Genomic DNA, 21,321 nt, shown 5'->3' on the forward strand with positions numbered 1-21,321 from the left:
TTTGTCAACTGATGAAGAAGCAATGTGAATTTAAACTGACATTATTGTTGTTTTCAGTTAAACTTTTGTTTCTCATCTACTCATGGCTGAACATTAAATATTCTTCCTAAAGACAAGGAATCTGCACCCCATGTCCCAGAGGGCCAACAACAAATGCTTTACTGCCTGCATTCCTGTCACTAGAAATGTCTAATACTGCTACTCCCAGTGAGCCTGATCCTATTAATCAGCAGGGAAGCTGTATCTATTCTTTTGAATCTTTCCAAATGCAGTTTGGGGACATAATCATTGCAAGCTGCATATACCCCTCATTTAAGGGGCTTCAAAGGGCTGCATCCCTGCCATCCTTTGGGGTCATCATCTTTGCACAAGGATGCTCTGCAGATCTGGGCTATTTTTGAAATTAAAGCATCACTACTAGTGTATGGTGGGTTTTCCTCTCAGTTTTTGCAAGACAACGTAATTTTGTGGGAGTGTTCTCACATGTGAAATGTTATCAATACCAGACCATATTGTCAGTTGTGGTTTAATGTGAGATCTCTTTCTCCAGACTACTTTGCCACATAATATTGAGAAGGGTAGAAAGGTTTTGTTATAAACATTGCCACTATTAATTGATTAATCGAATCAAGGCAGTGTACAATAAAAGCAGCAGAGCAGCACTCATCGCAGCTGGGAAAACCTGTCAGAACAAAAATGTCTTCGATTGCTTTCAGACACCACAGATCATGCACATCTGTCATAGGAATGTTATTCCACGGAACAATGGCAGTCACACTAAAAGCCCTACTCTGAGTTACTGTGGAGTAGGCTTCTGAGGTCCTTGGAACCTGCAAGCAAAACATTTCCACGAACTAAATAATAATAATAATAATAATAATAATAATAATAATAATAATAACAATAATTTTTTATTTATACCCTGCCCATCTGGCTGGGTTTCCCCAGCCACTCTGGGAGGCTTCCAACAGAAAAATGAAATAAAATAATCTATTAAACATTAAAAGCCTCCCTAAACAGGGCTGCCTTCAGATGTCTTCTAAAAATCTGGTAGCTGTTTTTCTGTTTGACATCTGATGGGAGGACGTTCCACAGGGTGGGCGCCACTACCAAGAAGGCCCTCTGCCTGGTTCCCTGCAACTTGGCTTCTCACAACGAGGGAACCGCCAGAAGGTCCTCGGTACTGGACCTCAGTGTCTGGGCAGAATGATGGGGGTGGAGACGCTCCTTCAGGGATACTGGACCGAGGCCATTTAGGGCTTTAAAGGTCAGCACCAACACTTTGAACTGTGCTCGTAAACGTACTGGGAGCCAATGTAGATCTCTCAGGACCGATGTTATGTGGTCTCGTCGGCCGCTCCCAGTCACCAGTCTAGCTGCCGCATTCTGGATTAGTTGTAGTTTCCGGGTCACCTTCAAAGGTAGCCCCACGTAGAGCACATTGCAGTAGTCCAAGTGGGAGATAACTAGAGCATGCACCACTCTGGCGAGACAGTCTGCAGGCAGGAGGGTCTCAGCCTGCGTATCAGATGGAGCTGATAGACAGCTGCCCTGGACACAGAATTGACCTGCGCCTCCATGGACAGCTGTGAGTCCAAAAATGACTCACAGGCTGCGCACCTGGTCCTTCAGGGGCACAGTTACCCCATTCAGGACCAGGGAATCCTCCACACCTGCCCGCCTCCTGTCCCCCACAACCAGTACTTCTGTCTTGTCGGCAGGGCTGGCTCATCGTAGACCCCCGGTGGCGCAGGGCACCATGGCGCCGGCCCGCCAGGAGGGCGCCGCGAGCTGCGCCCGCTGGCTGGCCGGTCCGCCGGTCCGCCGGTCCGCTGCGCAGCTGCGCGCGGCGCCCACCTGTCCACCGCGCTGGGAAATGGGGCAGGAGGGCGCCGGAGAGATCGCGCCACGCCCACCCGCCCACCGCGTTGGGAAATGGGGCGGAAGGGCGCCGGAGAGATCCAGCGCACCATGGTGACAGGGGCGCTTAAGACTGCGCTGCTTGTCGGGATTCAATCTCAATCTGTTAGCTGCCATCCATCCTCCAACCGCCTCCAGGTACTCACACAGGACCTTCACTGGTTCTGATTTGAAAGAGAGGTAGAGCAATCTACTGGCAGACAAGGCAGTCTCTCAAGTAACCTAGTACTGAGCTATATCGAGCCTTATATATTGGTACCAAAACCTTGAATTTGGCCTGGTAGCATATTGGCAGCCATTGCAAATATCAGGTGAAGGGTATTACATGCCAGAGGAAATTTGTCCCCATAAGCAGCCTAGCCACCATGTTCTGCACCAGCTGTGGCCTCACATAGAGCACATTGCAGTCACCCAACCAATACACGGATAAGTGTGGTCAGGCTATCCAAACCAGTTGGTAATTGTCTTACCAACCAAAGTTGAATCACTGCTTCCTTAAGGCTGCAGTCCTGCATACATTTGGTATAGAACTCAGTGAGGCTTTCTTCTGGAATGACATGCATAGAATCTCTTGACGTGCATAGAATTTCAATGTGGGTTATAACCAGTAAGATAATGTTTATAAGACAAATGAAGAAGTTGTTTATTATAAGAAGCATTTGCTATTAACCTCTTGTGTCTTAAAAATTACAGTACTTGTGGATCCCTAATGAGAGTACTTAATTTCACTTACTTTAAGGGTAACTGTCATTTAAAAATGAGCCCCTTCTGCAAATTATACTTAATTTAATTGGGGAATACAGTAGCTCTTAGTTTATGAGGCTATTCTCACATTAAATTTTTAAATGCCTGTCAAGGTAACATGATGGCATATACCAATAAAACTTCCTTGAATAAATTACTTGAAAAAATAAGCATTTTATTTCCTTTAAATTTAATGTGGAAGATATGCCCTTTGGGCTGTGTTCAGTAATTACTGTTACACAGATTTTCAAATTACATTTTAGTATTATACAATGTTTATATTGGTAAACAAGCGAACATTTCTTCTTGAAATGAGTGATAATTTCAAGGTTTCTTTAATCCCATTGCTGTGAATGGCAGCTATTCACTTACGTTGGAGAAAAAAATAAAGATGGTGATCAAGATTTCTGTTGGGGAAGGGAATAATCCTGCCCCTGGCACCCAAAATACCTTGTGTGTGAGCTTTGCTTCTTGACAACATCCAGTTGCAGATAAGAATCCATTGCCATTTGTAGAGCCGTGTCCCTCTAGCAACAGAGCCGTATTCTGCATCCCGCTTCCTGGTTATGTTGGATTGCAACACAGATGTAGGACATTTAAGATGATTCATCATGAGTGCTGAAAGTGAATGGGGACAGCCCCAGCATCTGCATGCTTGGATGTCACACAGAGCTCCTTCAAATGAGAATGGACCCCAGTCGAAACAAGGTTTCCCTTCCACTGTGAGTAGCTCTGCCTGCATACATAGCTACACATATGAATCTTGTTCACCTGCTGGCTGAACATGTGGATATCCATTAGAAAGACTAGCATGTTCCCAGACACCCCCTTTACATGTTCTTTTAACACATTGATAGGGGCATTTGATGTCCCATTCCTGGATATCACAGATAAGAATCTATATTTTTCCTATTTATCATAGTTTCAACGGTAATATAAAACACACACACACACACACACACAGAGAGAGAGAGAGAGAGAGAGAGAGAGAGAGAGAGAGAGAGAGAGATGTTTTTTACCAGTTAAATGAAAAAGAGATATTCAATGACAATGAATACTTTTAGGAGGTGATTTACTGGCCTTTTACCACCCAAAGGAACCCGGTATAAGTATGGAATAATTCCTCCCTCCTTGGTACTTAGCTTGTTCAAACCACTTAAAGAGAATTGTAATTCTTTACAACAAAACTGTTTTGCTTGAGAGTGAGAAAATGCTTCATTCAGATGATTCTCAAGGAATGAGCTTCCATTTGCTAATGGTTACTGAAAGAGGAGGTCACACACTTCACATTTGTTTCCTTTATTTGTTTTTCTAGAACACAGCAAGCCGAGGGTTTCGCCTTTGCTTTGTTAAGAAAGAAAAGCAACATTGTCGTCAGAGTCAACAATTAGCATTTGGCCAACTTTTTGCAAGAACCTTTTATTCTGTGCCATCTCTCCTTTTGAATCTTTGAGCTACAGTTTTCCGAATGCTGCTTAATTAACCGCCTAATTTACAGTCTGAACCATAGCCCAGAAACCAAGTGTAGTTTACAAGTATGCTATAAGGGTGCTGGATGAATACAGTTTAAAGTTCACTGTCGTTCCTCCCAGGGACTTTACAATTGAATCTCTCTGCAGGAAGAGCTGGAAATAGACTGAAAGCCCCTCTTATGCTATTTTCAAGACAGATGAATTTATACTACAATTTAGCTAATGTAAAGAGCTATGGCAGGCTTATCCTAATTTGCACAGCTGTAGTTCTGAATTCACTTACACAGGAAACGAAACAGGGCAATTTCCCCTTAACACTGGGTTGCTTAGATACTCAAATGACTTAGATGTATGGCTCTTTGCAGCCCTTTATTAGGAACTTGTACTGCAGCTTGTCAGGTTTTTAAAAAAGCGTTTTAAAGGGGATTGGGGTGAAATGTTTAACCTAGTTTTATTTCAGACAATTTGGAATTATGTTCTGCCCTAGAGGTTATATAATCCATTGTAAAGCCATTTATTTGCTTTTTTAAAAAATAAAGAAGAAGAAAAATTATGGGTTTTTTCCTCTTTCTTTTTCTGTTTCCATGTACTGAATTTATTATTATTATTATTATTATTATTATTATTATTATTATATTTAAATTGTATACCACCCTTAATCTGTAGATCTCAGTGCAGCTAATAGCATAAAAATACAATATAAAAACACAAAACGCATAATAAAAAAATAATATGACATTGACATAATTATTGTGCAACTGGTTCAATGGGGGAACAAATTCATAATAACTGACATTTAAGTCTCTTCCAGTGTAAACCCAGTGCAAGGTTTTTTAGTCTCACATGAGATACGATACTCGCATAGTTTTCTGTTCCCAAACAAGATTTTTCCATGTTAACATGGAGGGAAAACATATCAGCCACAGGATGATACACTTTCTATTAGTGCTAAATATTGTGTGATACTGCACACCTGAAACCGTTAGAGCAATAGAACCCAAAACCCAGAAGAGCTTACCATAGAGACATTTCTCTTTCTTCCAGTTATGAAGGAGAAAGATCATGTTACTCTAACTGGGAAGGGCTTGGCCCTATGAGATCTGTGGTACATCATTTGGAATGAAACACTCTATGCTTGCAGAATGCCTCTGGCCTCCTTACCTTATTTCTGGTTTCACTGCAGTGGCTATAGTTCCATCTGCCAGCTATAAGAGCAAACATCAGTCATTGCCAAGAATTGATTCAACTATAGTCTCTCTTCCTAGCTTTCCTTGGAGTTGTGTTCCTAAGAGCCAGTAAGCTATAATATTTTTGGAATGCTTGTTTATTGACACATGATTTTCAGTTTGATTAATGCTGGGGGAAATGGCATGAGATCACTATGCCACAGAGAACTGTAGCCCAGGTTTTCATTTTTAAGAATGATGTTCATTGTGTTTCTGCTATACGTATAAGACAATTGATCACAAGGGATAATTAGGACAATAAAATGTGTGTGTGTGTGTGTGTGTGTGTTTAAAAATGCAACATATGTCTAACATTTTATTCATTGTCCGCAATTTAAATTGCAGGAATACCTTTAAAGGAAATGAAATGTCGTCGTCCCCCCGCTCCAAAAATGCTTTTTGTATTGTACACAGGGTCGTTTCCTTTATTACTTCTACAGCATATGGCAAAATGTTTTGCTTTATCTGCATTGTCACCCGGTGGCTATAAAATCTAGAATCGCAATGGATTTGGCATATTTTACTTATCAGTAAACTAGAAAAATAAACTGTGTGTCCTGTCATACACATCACACATCAAGGAAAATGAGTATTGCTTTAACCATAGCTGTCAAGTTTTCCCCTTTCTCATGGGGAGGCCTATTCAACATAAGGGAATTTCCCTTAAAAAAAGGGAGAACTTGACAGCTATGCTTTAACGTGTGTGTGTGTGTGTGTGTGTGTACCTGTCTACCTATTTATATAAGACTCTACTTCAACATTCCCCAACTTGGTGACCTTCGGATGTTTTAAACTACAACTGCCTTCTTCTCTGTTCCATTGGCCATGGTGCCAGGAACTGATAGGAGTTTTAGTCCAACAACATCTGGAGGGCACCAGCTTGGGGGAAAGCTGGTCTGTTTCGATGTTGGGTGTTCTCTGCTAGTTTCTGTCTTCCCAAGCTCATGAGTTTTTAATTGGCTGAAATTTCAAATGATGTTCTGATGTTGTCTTCACACTTGCATACACTTGCCATTGTAGAACATTTACTTAAAGTGTTAACAGCAACTAAAAATATAGTCATGGGTTATTTCATTTAATTAATACCATTTGTTTTCAAAGAGTGAGAATTTTTGAATGTTGATGACAGGCACACATTTCAGTGTTATTTGTTGCTGATTACGTCAACAAGTTCAAATGCCTTTTATTTGTTAGTTTATATTATCCCCTAACTTGTAGTTTCCTATGTGCTTTTTGCGAGCATGTCATTGCACCTTGTTTTAAGGATCATTCATTCTTCATAAAGCACAATTTACCATTGTGGGGCTGCGGCTAATGTACAAAGATAATTATTTCACAGAATTAGGAAGCAATCCTGTGCACAAGACCTTTAAAATAGTATACTCTGCTGAGTTGCCAGGTCCCAGGACTGAGCTCTAGGGACTTAGAATCATAGAATCATAGAGTTGGAAGAGACCACAAGGGCCATCCAGTCCAACCCCCTGCCATGCAGGAAACACCATCAAAGCATTATTGACATATGCCTGTCAAGCCTCTGCTTAAATACCTCCAAAGAAGGAGACCCCACCACACTCCTTGGCAGCAAATTCCACTGCCGAACAGCTCTTACTGTCAGGAAGTTCTTCCTAATGTTTAGGTGGAAGCTTCTTTCTTGTAGTTTGAATCCATTGCTCTGTGTCCGCTTCTCTGGAGCAGCAGAAAACAACCTTTCTCCCTCCTCTATATGACATCCTTTTATATATTTGAACATGGCTATCATATCACCCCTTAACCTTCTCTTCTCCAGGCTAAACATACCCAGCTCCCTAAACCGTTCCTCATAAGGCATCGTTTCCAGGCCTTTGACCATTTTGGTTGCCCTCTTCTGGACATGTTCCAGCTTGTCAGTATCCTTCTTGAACTGTGGTGCCCAGAACTGGACACAGTACTCCAGGTGAGGTCTGACCAGAGCAGAATACAATGGTACTATTACTTCCCTTGATCTAGATGCTATACTCCTATTGATGCAGCCCAGAAATGCATTGGCTTTTTTAGCTGCTGCATCACACTGTTGACTCATGTCAAGTTTGTGGTCTACCTAGACTCCTAGATCCTTTTCACATGTACTGCTCTCAAGCCAGGTGTCTCCCATCCTGTATTTGTGCCTTTCATTCCCCCCCCCCCAAGTGTAGTACTTTACATTTCTCCCTGTTAAAATTCATCTTGTTTGCTTTGGCTCAGTTGTCTAATCTGTTGAGGTCATTTTGAAGTGTGATCCTGTCCTCTGGTAGCATTGTCTAGCCCGCATTTTACCAGCTTCTTTACAAGAATATCATGGGGCACCTTGTCAAATGCCTTGCTGAAATCAAGATAGGCTACATCCACAGTGTTCCCTTCATCTACCAGGCTTGTAATTCTGTCAAAAAATGAGATCAGATTAGTCTGACATGACTTATTTTTCAGAAACCCATGCTGACTTTTAGTGATCACAGCGTTTTTCTAGGTGCTCACAGACCGTTTGCTTAATGATCTGCTCTAGAATCTTGCAAATTTGCTTAATGATCTGCTCTAGAATCTTTCCTGGTATTTACTGGGCAGTAATTGTTTGGGTCCTCTCTTTTCCCCTTTTTGAAAATCGGGACAACATTTGCCCTCCTCCAGCCTGCTGGAACTTCGCCTGTTCTCCAGGAATATTTAAAGATTATTGCCAGTGGTTCTGAAATCACCTCTGCCAGTTCTTTTAATACTCTTGGACATAGTTCATCTGGCCCTGGAGACTTGAATACATCTAAACCAGCCAAGTATTCTTGTACTACCTCCTTACTTATTAATTGCTTATTCCTTACTTATTATTTACTTACTTATTTTGGGCTGTGTTTCCCCTGCTGAATCATCTGCTCCATATTCTTCAGGTCGGGCATTGTTATCTTTTTTGGAGAAGATCCAGCCTAAATTGCTTTAGGGTCCAGCCTAAATTGCCCTTCTCTGGTCCTGCCCCCAGAATGTCCTTCAAGTGAACCAGGTTGAGCAAGTTACGCCAGTGTATCTCTGGCTGAGCTGGGGTTGTGGAATTAACACTGGCTGACTGAGTTATCTGTTGCATCCTAAGATTGCAATCTAGGAAAGTGCAAAGTGAAGGGGAGGTCCGTATAACTTCTAGTGTTAGAGAATTCTTGATTCATCTGAGGCATCAGTGTGCCATGAGCTGGCAGGACACCAAGGAAGGGGAAGGGGATCCCAGAAAGGGATGTAGCCATGATTGTTACACAGTGGGGCAAGCTGAAGGTGGTGAAGGGGAGGTTGGGGACATAGGATGCATTCAATGGACATCGGAGGATGTTGAAGGAGCAGCCGGAAGTACATGGGAGCCAGGGGAAGTGGGCACATCACCAGAAATGGAAATGCCCCCTTCTCCAGGAACACAACAGGCTCTGAGGTGTTGTGAACAGTGGGAAGTGCACTTTAAGAGACTGAGACAGGCAGGAGAACACAGTCCAGCTTACTAGTTGATCAGGTGAAGATAATGGAACTCGTTAGGTCCAGGAAGAGGTTTGTTTTCATTCAGCTTGATTGAGCTCAGGGCAGCTGATGATCACATGCTTCATTAAGGGTCCTGGAACCTGGCAACTCATCAGAGCAACAGCCATACAGCTGAAGCAAGCTTTGGTTTGTCAAATAAGATGGGGGGGGGGGGAAGAGAAGCAATGCAGGGTCTCTTTGTCTGCTCGACCCCCTATCAAAAGGTGGAGGTAAGCAAACTGGCTATTCTTCGATTCTTTTATACAAGGGGAGGCCATTATGTTCTATCAGCCATTAGGGTATTTAATACAAAATCTGTCTCTCAACTCCTCTACGCCTCAAATGTCTGTTTCAATGGCTCATTTCCCATGTTTGATGGGTTCCAGGCAAAGTTTCTGCGGTCCCCTTTACAGGTTCCAAATGCAATTCTATTTTTAGAAACAGGTGAATGCCCTCTCTCAGCAAAAGCATGATGGGCTGCCCTGAGATACTGGTTTAAGATTTAAGTCTTTAACCTTAGGGCGGGTGCCTAGGGAAGGGGTTACTTCCACACCTAAACAACGAGGAGTTTATCAGCTTATGGGTGAACTTTGTCTGCTCAACCTTCACTGTTGATGGATCACGGCTTGACTGTTTTTGGGATGCCACCAAACTGTTTTGGGAATGCAATATTGGGAGCAACCCTAGGACTCCAAGCCTGGATCTTTGTCAGAGATGGGAACCTGGTTTTACCAGTTTGACTTTGAACCTTTCTCATTGCATTGGCCCTGAATCTGTATTTGATCATAGGATTGCCTGGCTCTTCTCTAACATTGCCTTTGAGATTGTGGTCAGTACAACTTTCAGCTTAGACTACGCCGCTTGCCGCTTGCCGCTTGCCATGTACACTATCAATATTCAGGTTCAGGACATAGTGGTTCATTATACTAATCCGCTAAACCCCTGTCTTTAGTGCAAAAGGGTAAATAAAGAAATTTATGAATTTTTCGTGCTTAAGATGGCTTTTCAGAATTGGCGTTGATTTTGAAGTACATATCCAAGATGGAGATGGCATTTCATGCCAAATCAGGAGGCACAAAAGAAATGGAGGTATTGCTGACTTTCCTTCCTAGGGCCACCCTACTTAGAAGCTAGAGTAACAAGTTGGCATTTGCTGGGCTGCAGTATTGAGAAGTGGGATAGCTGGCATATTGAGTAGATTAGATAGTAGCAGCTTAATTTTTGCTGTCTGAGGATCAAGCTACAAACAAGATCAGACTGTATTGAAGGAAAACGCAACTGGCACAAATGCATTGAGGGAGGATTGGCATTTGGAAATAATAGAGAAAAATTAATGTTTGGAAGAACTTGTTTTTGAGAGTATAGGAACATATTTTGTTCTACTGAGTCAGACTCCTGGTCTATTTCATTATTGTTATGCTAGAATGATAGAATCATAGAGTTGGAGTGGACCCCATGAATCATCTAGTCCAATTTCCTGCAAGGCAGGAATGGGCACCCATATGGGGATCAAACCAATGACCTTGGTGTTATCAGCGCTGCGCTGTAACCAACTCAGTGTGTCTTTGTGTGTTCATGGATAGGATGTCACTTTAACATACATATACATGAGTGTTAAACTAGGATTTGACAGGCATGTTTATGGTGAATATTTTACACCTCTGATGAGATATATTTGAGGATGTGTTCGAGCATAATCGCAATCTGCTGTCTTTCTTGGGTCAAGTTAGAGCAGTATGCCAATTACTTTATTTTAGTTGTGCTACTTCTTTGACACTTAAAATTGACACTTTCTGTTGAGCCACAGTTCACTTTTTATTAACAACATAAAAATGGAAACAAACAGTGAGGAACAATAAGAAAATGTATACATTCCCAAGTGTACAGTTCTTTGTTACAGCATGCATAATTACTGAAAATCCAATCGAATGAGTTGAAGTCCCCTACAGACCATTCCTGCACAACATGAGGAAGGTTGGCGGGGCGTGTTCCCTGCCCCTCTCTATTAATAGAGCATTTGCATGTTCTGGCGAACATCTGAACACGCATATATACTGTTCTAGGAATGTGTCTCTTTTTAAAACCATACAATTCAGTGCCTCTTGTCAATTTCAATAAGATCTCCTAGGAGAATGGAATGGAAATAATGGTAACAAATGGGGGGGGGGGTTCATTCACTTCTCCCATTCATTTATATATTTTCATTTGTTTCACATATAAATTAATTAGAAACTAACAGCCTTTGCTTAATTTCCCTTTAGTTTCAGAAATGAATAGGTACGCAGTGGAGATTACAGTGAAATAAATATAGTAAGCAGAATAGACATCTAGGCAACGTCCAACATCAGTGCTCAGAAACCTCAAGTTGTTATCAAGACCCACTGGTACTGATGCCTGTTGTGGATTTGGCCCATACATATATCCCAGCTCATTTTTTTTAATTACTTTCTGTAGGGCCACCACTTTAAGTACCCCCCCCCCATTGCTCTGCAACAATGCTGCAGCAGAGCATTATTGCAGGAAAATTACATGATTGGTGGCTACAGCTGCCTACTGCAGACTGTGGTTCTGCTACCACTACCAGTCTGTCCCCTGTGACTGCACAGACTTTTCTATTATCATTCACTTGTAGGGGTGTGGGTTTTTTGTTTGTTTGTTTGTTGCATCATGGTCCTCCATTCTAGAAAATTCAACATCAACATGCTGTGAGGAAGATCTAGGCTGGTGTCACTGAACACACGTTGGGTTTAGATATGGAAACCTCAGGTTGTAATTCTTACTTGACCACACAGGTAGGCATAGTCACATTACTCTTTCTCAGATGGTGAAAGTGAAGTTAAAACAAGATAACATGCACTTCACTTTGAGGTCCTTGGTGATGGGATAGAGATTTCTTTTTTAAAAAAATAGCATTTATTCATCTTTGTTTTTATTTCTTAAACAGCAAATGAAATTATAGAGTGGGAAGAAAATATGCATCTTTTTCACATAGAGGCATCACAAGAGTAAGGTGGTAGCTGTGCTTTCAAAATGTGTGTGGTTTTTTATTATTATTCCTGACACTCTCTTGACACAAGCAGAGAAGGCGTGTGTGTAAGAGAGATACTATATCAGTATATATGTTCAGTGTTCACTGACTTGAAAAAAAATCTAATTTTTAAAAAGCCCAGTTCTTGAACAGGGAGTGCATCTTGTTGAACTAAAGGATGTAGCAACAAATATATATCAAAAACTGCTTTGTAAATAGATATCCTTGAATTCTCCAAGGTGTGAGAATAAAAGCTGTGGTATGCAAGCAGCAGAAGTGCAAGGCATGAGCTGAATTGTTTCAGTATTTTAAGCAGCATCGCAGATATAAAGATAGAAATGCTTCTTGAGGTTTGCTACTGTTCATGTATGATGTGCATTTTAATTAAGAAGATGCCTGTCACCTGCCATTTGTCAACTATGTTGATTTCAGCACAGGTTTCTTTCCTCCTGCCTGGCAATATTTGCAAGCTGGTATAAATTCAACATTCCCTCATCATTGTTTTGTTACTCCCTTCTTGCACTCCTTTTACCGCCTTCTTGTCCAAGGTTTTCAACTTGAGCAAAGAATCTCATTAGTAACAAAGATTTAATGCTGGTGATAGTAAAAATCTAATGGTTGTGCAGAATCCTTCTCTGTGTTGGTCTCAGTGTAATCATGCCCCTAGTGACATGTAATTGTAAAAGAGAACTATAGCCTGGATATCTGGGGTTTGTAATATTAGCAGACAGGGACATCTATTTCCATTTGGCGTCACTTTTGCATGAATTGATCCATAAGTCCATTCATTCCCATTTCCATGTCATTCTGCAGTAGATGAAAACCTGCAATCCTGATTATATTTTTTCACCAAAATATGCATTTCTGTATGCATTTGAAACTAAAATATACATTTTTGTGTACATTCTGGTTTGATTTGCTTGTCTTTTAAAGCCAATTACTGTATATTCAAAGATGTGTGAAAATCAAAGAATGTTTATATTAACCTTGGAAGGGCAAATCGGGTTGGTTGCTTTATAACATGGACTGAAAGAAATCCTCAGAGGTCCCTAATACTAAATCTATGATGGAAGAGTCAAATAGAAGAGAATTTTACTTCTGCAAATTATGTGGTTAGAAAAATAGGTTTGGTGTGTAAGAAAGTTAGCAGACTTACATTCATGGAACAGGGCTTTTCTGTTTCCTTCTTCCTGTGACTTTGAAGAGTCTGCTAGTCCTGCCTTTCACTCAGCTAATCTTGTCCAACCTGTTGTCCTCTGGATGCTTCTGACTACAACTCCCATTAGCTCAAGCCAGTATAAGCTGGCTGTGTCTGATGGGACTTGTTTAAACAGCTGGCGGGCACCAGTTGGGATAGTCAATAGAGTCAATAGAGACTTGACCAAGCAGTGTCAAGATGGACAGACTTCCTCCTGTCATTTGTAGTATTATTTTATCCTTTCATCAAATGGAAATTAAACAGGCATTTCCATTTTGTCAGTTTCGAAATAATGTAGAGTTCAGATATTAAAGTCTGGATAAACCTTAATAGATGATGTGATGTTTCATATTCTTCATTAACTTGGTTAATGCTTGCATAGTTTTAATTCTGTTGATGTTTAATTGTTTTTTTTAATGATTCCCCCTATCTTTATAGCTGTTCTTATTTTATCTGTAAGCTGTGCTGAACCCTGTACAGGAAAAAAATGTGGGGTATAAATTTACAATAACTATATATCTTCACTTCCTTACAATTCCATGACTCTTTAAAGCTGTAAGGGTCCTTGAGGGTCACCTACTCCAGTCTCTTGCAATGCAGGAATCTCAGCTAAATCATACAGATCGTGAGATGGTCACCCACCCCCTCTATTTAAAAGAACAAATTAGATTTTTTCCTTCTGCTGTCCATTGCTCTTAAAACACACAACACTTTTACTTGTTCTTTTATAAATACCAGGTTATAGATAGCTCTCACCCTCCTCAGTGTAGAGGTTTGCAGATTCTCTCACACAGAGCCTCGACCTCAGTAAATACTATTCACTTCAGTTGGGAGGGAGACTCCACAGCAGTTGCCTCTCCACAGAATTGAATGGAGAAGGCTTTGCATGAATGCAAGAAGCTGCTGAATCAGAATGAATTATTATTTCATCTAATGTAGGCTGTGGATGGTTTCTGTATGAAATATTATACACTGCAATTACCGTGTTTGTTAAGATTGTCCTGGGCTCTTGACAGCAACTTCTCTGCTGCACTGTGGTGAATAATATACATACGTATATTTCCTCAAATCTCTTGTACTGATTTATGTGTCTTTAAAACTTTCTCTACAAACCACAGCAAAATCTTACTTATTTTCTTTCATTATTCTGCTCTGCTTCCACTGATGACTCTTAACTTCCTTCCAGACTGGCAATATGAGGGTAAGATGGCAAACAGTAACTTCCTGAAAATTGCTTGTCTGTTTTTACTTTGTTTAGAACTTTATTGAAATTCTGTTCAGTCACTCTAATTAGAGACTTGTGTTGCAATTAAATTTCAATTATGTTTGTTTCTGTTGTGAAGCTTTAATTATAATTTATTCCTTTTAATCATTCTTTTGTGTTATTATTTTGGGTTAAATTGCCATCACATTATCTCTGTCCTGATTTCTGTTTAGCACAAGGACTTCTGTTTAGCACAACACACAATTAAAAAAGTAGCAAGTGAATGGTACTGTTTTGTGATGTGACAAAGACTTGGTGTTTGTGTACATGAAATAATTTTTTTAGCAAGTAGATGCTAGTATCCTAGTAAAACAATACAGATGATGGCCTGGTTTGCATGTAAGGTGAAGCCATGGTTTATAAACTATGGATTGTATGCAACAAAGTCATTATTTGAGTGGAACAACTTATTCTTGTGCAACAGAACTTCTACTCCCTCTCCCCTGGAAACCCCCCCCCCCATATCTACTCTGGGGTTCCTTGCAGCCTCTGGAGATTTGGGTTTTGGGGGGGGGGACAGGAGAGGGAGGGAAAGTTCTGTTGGTCTGCTTATGCAATGACTCCATGGATTTATTTGGTCATCTGAACCCAGCCCAGCACATTAACCTTGAACAAACCACTAAAAACCACAATCCATTGTTGTTTTGCAAATCTTGGTTTATGTTAACCATTGCATAGTGTTACATGTAAACCCAGTCCTCGTCTGAAAGCTGTTAAAGTCATATACCAAAGCCTATGCTAAAATCTTGCTAAGAAAAACCCTTATGTCACAAGGAGTTCACTTAATTAAGAGCTAGGTAAAATCTGGGTAAGTACTTTGGAAACTGGTCGCGCCTATTGCAAATTAATGACAAAGATTTTTCCACCACCGTCATACTCTGCGATTTGATGTAACTTTTTATTTTCATATTTGTAGACTGCAAGTTGGCCAGGGCAGGTCCTCCAGCAACAATAGTTCCAATTGATGAAGAGAGTCGGAATGGTGAGTACGCATCAGATGCTAATAATGGGTGGAAATCAATGTAATGCAAATATGATCGTTCCCCTCTTCCCTCAAATGCTGTTGTGGGAGTTCCCTGAACCCTCCAGAGTAGATGTGAAGGAGGCACAGTGGGGAGTAGAGGGGCTTTCCATTAGTGCACAAGGTTAGTTGAATCCAGCCTCATGCAGTTCATTTTATTTTTCAGTCTTCAGTGAGCACTATTTAAAAAGTTGGTGATAATGATTCACATTGACTTTTCACTGCAAAAAGCTTGTTTCTTTTCTGGTTCAAATAATTAATATCTTTCTCCAATATAAATTATTTTTCTGGTGCATCCAGTAAGTTTCCAGGGTTCAGTTCTGACCAGAAATTGATCTCTCCCTTAGAGAATCCAGGGTAAAAAGTAAAAAATCTCAGGGGTAAGGGGCCAGAATCAATTGAAAAGCTATTTTGTGAATACCTTGAGAGGTTTTGCCATTTGCTCCATTGTCCCACCAGCACAACCATCAGATTTCTTCCTAGGATACTATAGACAGGTATGCCTTTACTTGACTGACCAAGGCATATCTCTACATAGTCAGTTCTCACAAGGCTCCATCCGTGATCTATCTGGCATTACCTCCTAACTCCAAGGCTATATATCAGGCTTCCTCAACCTTGGCCCTCCAGATGTTTTTGGCCTACAACTCCCATGATCCCTAGCTAGCAGGACCAGTGGTCAGGGATGATGGGAATTGTAGTCTCAAAACATATGGAGGGCCGAGGTTGAAGAAGCCTGCTATATATCCTATGGTCTGAAGGGAGAGGAGGAGGATGATGATGATGATGATTACCGTCATTTCCCACACCTGGAAATTTGTTTTTTGAAGAAGGTATGAAGCCTAATTCTTCCTGAAACAAATATTCAAATTTTTCCACCCTTGCAAATTAACTGAAGTGGCCTTTCCCATCAACTTTCCTCTGAAGGGTAGTGAAACAAGCAGCATACGCCACTGCCATTTAAACAATATTCTGAACTCCGTTACCTTGTAGAACATGAGTAGTGAGGAGTGGGGACTACTGAAAGATTTATTGTGATGCTTAGTAAGTTGTGGGTCTATGTGTATGCTAATATTTACGATTAACTCAACTCCTTGTGGTGGCATCCTGGAAGTGATACAACATGATGCAGTGTGTTCATTTGTACTAAACTTTGAAAGCCAATTATTCAGCTTCAGATTGCCTGGCCATGCTATGAAGTCCCTAATAGCTAAAAGAGCTGGACGTTTAATCTCATTTTGCCCCAAGGAGTTTAAGATCCAGTTATGTTTGATGCTTCTGTGTGGTGTGAACTATTGTTGAAGCCTCTGGCGGCATGGCTTTTAACAATACACCTTTCTTCCTGTCTCGATCTCCTTGTGCACTTGTCCACGAAAGTCATGAAAGGCTAGATGAGAAGGAAATGAAATTGCACAGATATCTTTGCCTTGACTGACAACAGCTGCACCAGAAAGCCACAGCTCTCTCTCACACACATATAACTGTACACTTTTTTTAAAAAAAAGCATATTGTACTGCAAAATGAGAGTTGGCACAAAAAGCAACAAGAGTGCATCTGTTATTAAATAAGCACCATTGTGTTTGCTAACCAAAGTAAAATATAATTTGCTGCTGCTTGCTTCAAGTCAAATTTATGATTTCATCTCTCATATTCATTAATTCTGTAGTAAAGGTATTTGCCATAAGCATTTTCCATCTGGTAAATGCAAATATACTAAATGTTAATGAAGATATTTCTGTCTGAATGGCGTTCCTTTTACCCAGAGTGTAGTTGATTTTTTCTTTCCTTATTGCTGCCAAAAAGTAGTCATTTATTGCAATTATCTCTTTTTGCTTAAGGATCATGCCAGTGTGTTGTCAGTTACTGGCACATAAGAAGGGCTGTGTAGGTTTGTAATGCTGCTTTTTTATTTTTTAAAAAAAGGTTCCCATGTTTCATTTAAAGAAGATGCAAAAGAAAATAGACATTTGCAAATACTTCGGATGTAAAATAAATGCTGAAATGTACTTGCGTTTCTTATCTGAATGAATCACAGCCGTCTGCTTCCCTAGTGAGATAGAATGCTGTTTTAAAAGTGCTAGGTAGATATGTCTCAGAAACAAACTCCAGGGGAAGCACACATACCTGCAGTGTGCCACTTGAGACTGCATCCATGGTTATTATGTGAGAGTCCCATTTATTCTAATGGAAGTTTTTCCATATGCTTTGTTAGTACAGATACTGATGGGTGAGCTCTCCCAGCTCACCTTATGATAAATTCTGTTTTTCAAAGCCTCCATGGCCAGTCAGTTCTAAAAAAGAAAGCAAGAAAGCTCAGGTTTCAGGTATAATTTCTATGCCTATATGTCCAGTTTGTTAAATTGCTAGGCATAGGAAATGAGAAGTCCCATGCACCCCATCAAATGCATTCATGGCTTAAGAATAAGGTCTGAATGCCCTCCACTATATTCAGTAGTTGTCCTCTCTCCCAGTGTGCCCCATTCACAACAGTACATTGGTTTGGGAAGGAGAGGAGGCAAGAGAGCTGTCAAGGAGAACTGACTGGCAGAAAGCCCATTAAGAACTGAGCCCAAATTTGGAGCATAAATTGGAACTATGCTCATTGCAAGGCACAGATTTCCTCCCCACCCACCCCTGCCTACCAGTTCCCTAAATTTACCACCATCTCTAGTTTACTAAAGCAGCTAAAAAGGTAAAGGTAAAGGACCCCTGACAGTTAAGTCCAGGCGCAGATGACTCTGGGGTTGGGGCACTTATCTCGCTTTACAGGCCGAGGGAGCCGGCATTTGTCTGCAGTTTTTCAGGGTCATGTGGCCAGCATGACTAAGCCGCTTCTGGCGCAATGGAACACCAAAACCAGAGCAGCGCACGGAAGCCCTATTTACCTTCCCACCAGGGCAGTATCTATTTATCTACTTGCACTTTTTGGCGTGCTTTCGAACTGCTAGGTTGGCAGGAGCTGGGACCCAGCAATGGGAGCTCACCCCGTCGTGGGGATTTGAACTGCCAACCTTCTGATCAGCAAGCCCTAGGCTCTATGGTTTAAACCACAGCACCATCTGCATCCCTTTTGCCTTTTGCAGTACCTTGTTGTAATTCACTTTGCTGTGCTTGTTGTTCATTAATTCATTCAGTCACTTGGGCTGCAAGTCTGGGAGCAAGGAAGCCTAATAGGAATGAGATGGAATGGGATACCTAATTGGAATGATTGCTAATTGGCTATTTGATATTCATCAAAAATGTTCTAGCCTCAATTATCACAACTTAAGTCTCAGGAGCAATGCCTCAACTGGCTGAAGGCTAAATTTGGAAGGTTCTCTTAAAGCGTCATTTTCTTACTACAAACATTAGGGGAGTGGAGAGGATTAGCTAAGTTAAGTAGTCGGGTGATATGACGTGATCTAGTGAACTAGCAGCTCATATGAATAAGATTACTCATACAATTCTGCCAAGCCCTTAAGTATCTAGTGTAAAAAATAAAATAAAAACTTTGTCCCCTTATGGTTTAAGGGTTGAATGGCATAACACTGGAGCAGCTTTCAAGCATGCCTTTAAAATATTGGAACAGAATCCAAACAACCTGAACATCTTAACTGTAAACTCATACAAGCTACTTCTTGTTTTGCATTAGAAAGCATTTATGAGCTTCAAAGAATGTTCCTTACTTTCCCTTGAAGGCAATAGACACAAATGCATTATTCATAAATAAGTCAGTAAAGACTTCAACTATTTATATGATAATTGATGGTAGCCGTAAGAATATGAGAATATAAATAGTCCTCAGCACAAATAAATGCCTTTTCTGCAGGTGTGCTAGCAGACTTATTGTTTATGTCAGAGATATTTCAGGATTGTGATACTTTTGGGAAGGAGGAGGTAGCGTGATATTTCAACTTTACATGTTCTAGTCAGTCAAAGTAGGTCAAATGAAATGTAATACATTGAGATATATCCCTTTACAGATTTATAAATATATCACTTTTTGAAGCAGGTGTTTTTATACACATACTTCTGAAGTTTTGTCATCTACTAGGGAAATTAATTCTCTTTGTCTTTACAAACTTTTTCCTTTAGCAAGATCGTACATTAGGCAGCATTTAGGATACCTTTGTTTTAGTAGATGAGTGTGCAAAGTAGATTTATGCAATTGTTTTCTGTAGTAAGGTTCCAGATGTCCAGACCATTTCCTCTTAAACTGCTTTGCTGACTTTAAGGAAGAGCAATTGCCAGGAAACTATGAGGGATGGGAAGATAATTGAGTCTGTCTGGGGAACCTATGTCCTTTCATCTGAAAGAGAGACGTCAAATTGCCAACTGCCCTTAGAAACAACAGTAAGAAAATGGCTGCCTAAAAGATATTGAAACAGCCACAGCAAGTAGAGCAACCAGCCAATCAGCTCCTCTGTCCATTCACTTGTCTGAATGCTGAGAGGTTCCTAGCTCTATATACTAATTGAGAAGGGCAGTGGAAGGATTAGCAGCGCTTACAGTTTTGACTGACAGGAAGCTTAAAATACAGAGATTCTGCCCACCCAAAAAAAGAAGGAAGAGAAAGTGTATGCAAAGGGAAAGAGTGGTAATACTGTAAATAATTTTTGGTTGGCATTAATACATACCATCACTGGCAGCACTTCCTGATGGATATATTCCACAACATAGTCCCAGCATTTGGTTGACATCATCCTAAGATGTCCATGGTAACGGGATATACAGTAGTTGAACATGTGGAATGAGAAGATGGGGACACAGGGCTGAGGTAAGGGAGGAGAAGTGGCCAAGTGAAAGAAAGAGGGTGCCATCTGGAAAAGGAAGCTAGAAGGACTAACTCATCCATTAATCTATGGCCCCTCTTTATAATCATAGTAGCATACATATTCCCACCATTTGGTGGACATCTGCCAGTGTTTATACAATGTCAGACTTTACTTAATTTTTAGTTGGATTATACTATTGACCCAATTAACAGAAAACTGTTACATATTAAAAATTGCAATCATTGTATATATATATGCTATTATATTGTAAATAGTTTTAGGATGCTTTATGGGAAGCAATTCACAAATGAAAAAAGAAAAAGAAAACAGCAACAAGCAGGGCGCAAGGAAGCAGTAGAACTAATTCCCTTGACACCAATATGACTATTTTCCAGCAATGTATAATTGGCAGCGGTACTGCTGTTTCAAAACTGGTACAATCTGTGAAACTGGATGCCAGATGCCAGATACTTACTAAATTAATGTAGTATACATACTCCCGATACATACTCACCCACAATATTTCCCAACCCTACAACCATCATCATACCACCCAGCCAAGAGAATTAGCTGGCTCTCCTTGGACATGCAGTGTGTCAAGCTTGTATATCTGTATATATATCTTATGCTGAATAGCAAGATGTAATTTTGCATTGCTTGTGTGTATTGCAAATCCTTTGTTATAACTTCAGAAATCCCCATAATAATTCAGAATATAAAATGTTTTGCTGTTTGCACTACCAGAGGTTAACTTGATTTCCCTTTAATAGCCTTGATACAAAATAATAGAAGAATTTACAAACTCTAAATAAATTGTTTCCTTTTATCTATCTTTTGCTCCCTCTACACACACAACCACCTGCTAGTCATTAGCTGTAACTAACATAAGACTCTAGCTTTTGGCAGGCATCCTTGAGTTCTTTTAGTTATGATGAAGAAGTGAACTGTCTGTTGGCTAAAAAGAACAACCCTTTGATTTTATTAGGAATGTTGGGTAACAGGCACAGCTGCCTTTGGTGTCTATAACTTGAATGGAAAATAGGCAAAGGGGTGCCAGTAACCATTTAATATGTGCTGCTTCTTTAGAATATTATATCTTCTAAAATAAGGGCTCTGTTCTTAACCAACAGTTCATCAGTTTGCTTTATTAACTCCATATCTCTTTTACACTTCTTTGAAATATCTAGATAATACA

The 21,321-nt window shown here is 40.4% G+C and overlaps 1 protein-coding gene across 4 annotated transcripts in view; it reads left to right on the plus strand.

Moving 5' to 3' along the window:
* PCDH15 (protocadherin related 15) overlaps window positions 1-21,321 on the plus strand; it is a 620,078-nt gene that overhangs the window by 323,143 nt on the left and 275,614 nt on the right. For all 4 annotated transcript variants that reach the window (XM_035137532.3, XM_035137542.3, XM_035137541.3 and 1 more), the window contains one exon: window positions 15,267-15,332. In XM_035137532.3, coding sequence (XP_034993423.1) covers window positions 15,267-15,332 — 66 coding nt within the window. The remainder of the gene's footprint in view (window positions 1-15,266; window positions 15,333-21,321) is intronic.

The sequence above is a fragment of the Zootoca vivipara genome, chromosome 5, assembly GCF_965207765.1.
Source record: "Zootoca vivipara chromosome 5, rZooViv2.hap1.1, whole genome shotgun sequence".
Taxonomy (NCBI): domain Eukaryota; kingdom Metazoa; phylum Chordata; class Lepidosauria; order Squamata; family Lacertidae; genus Zootoca; species Zootoca vivipara.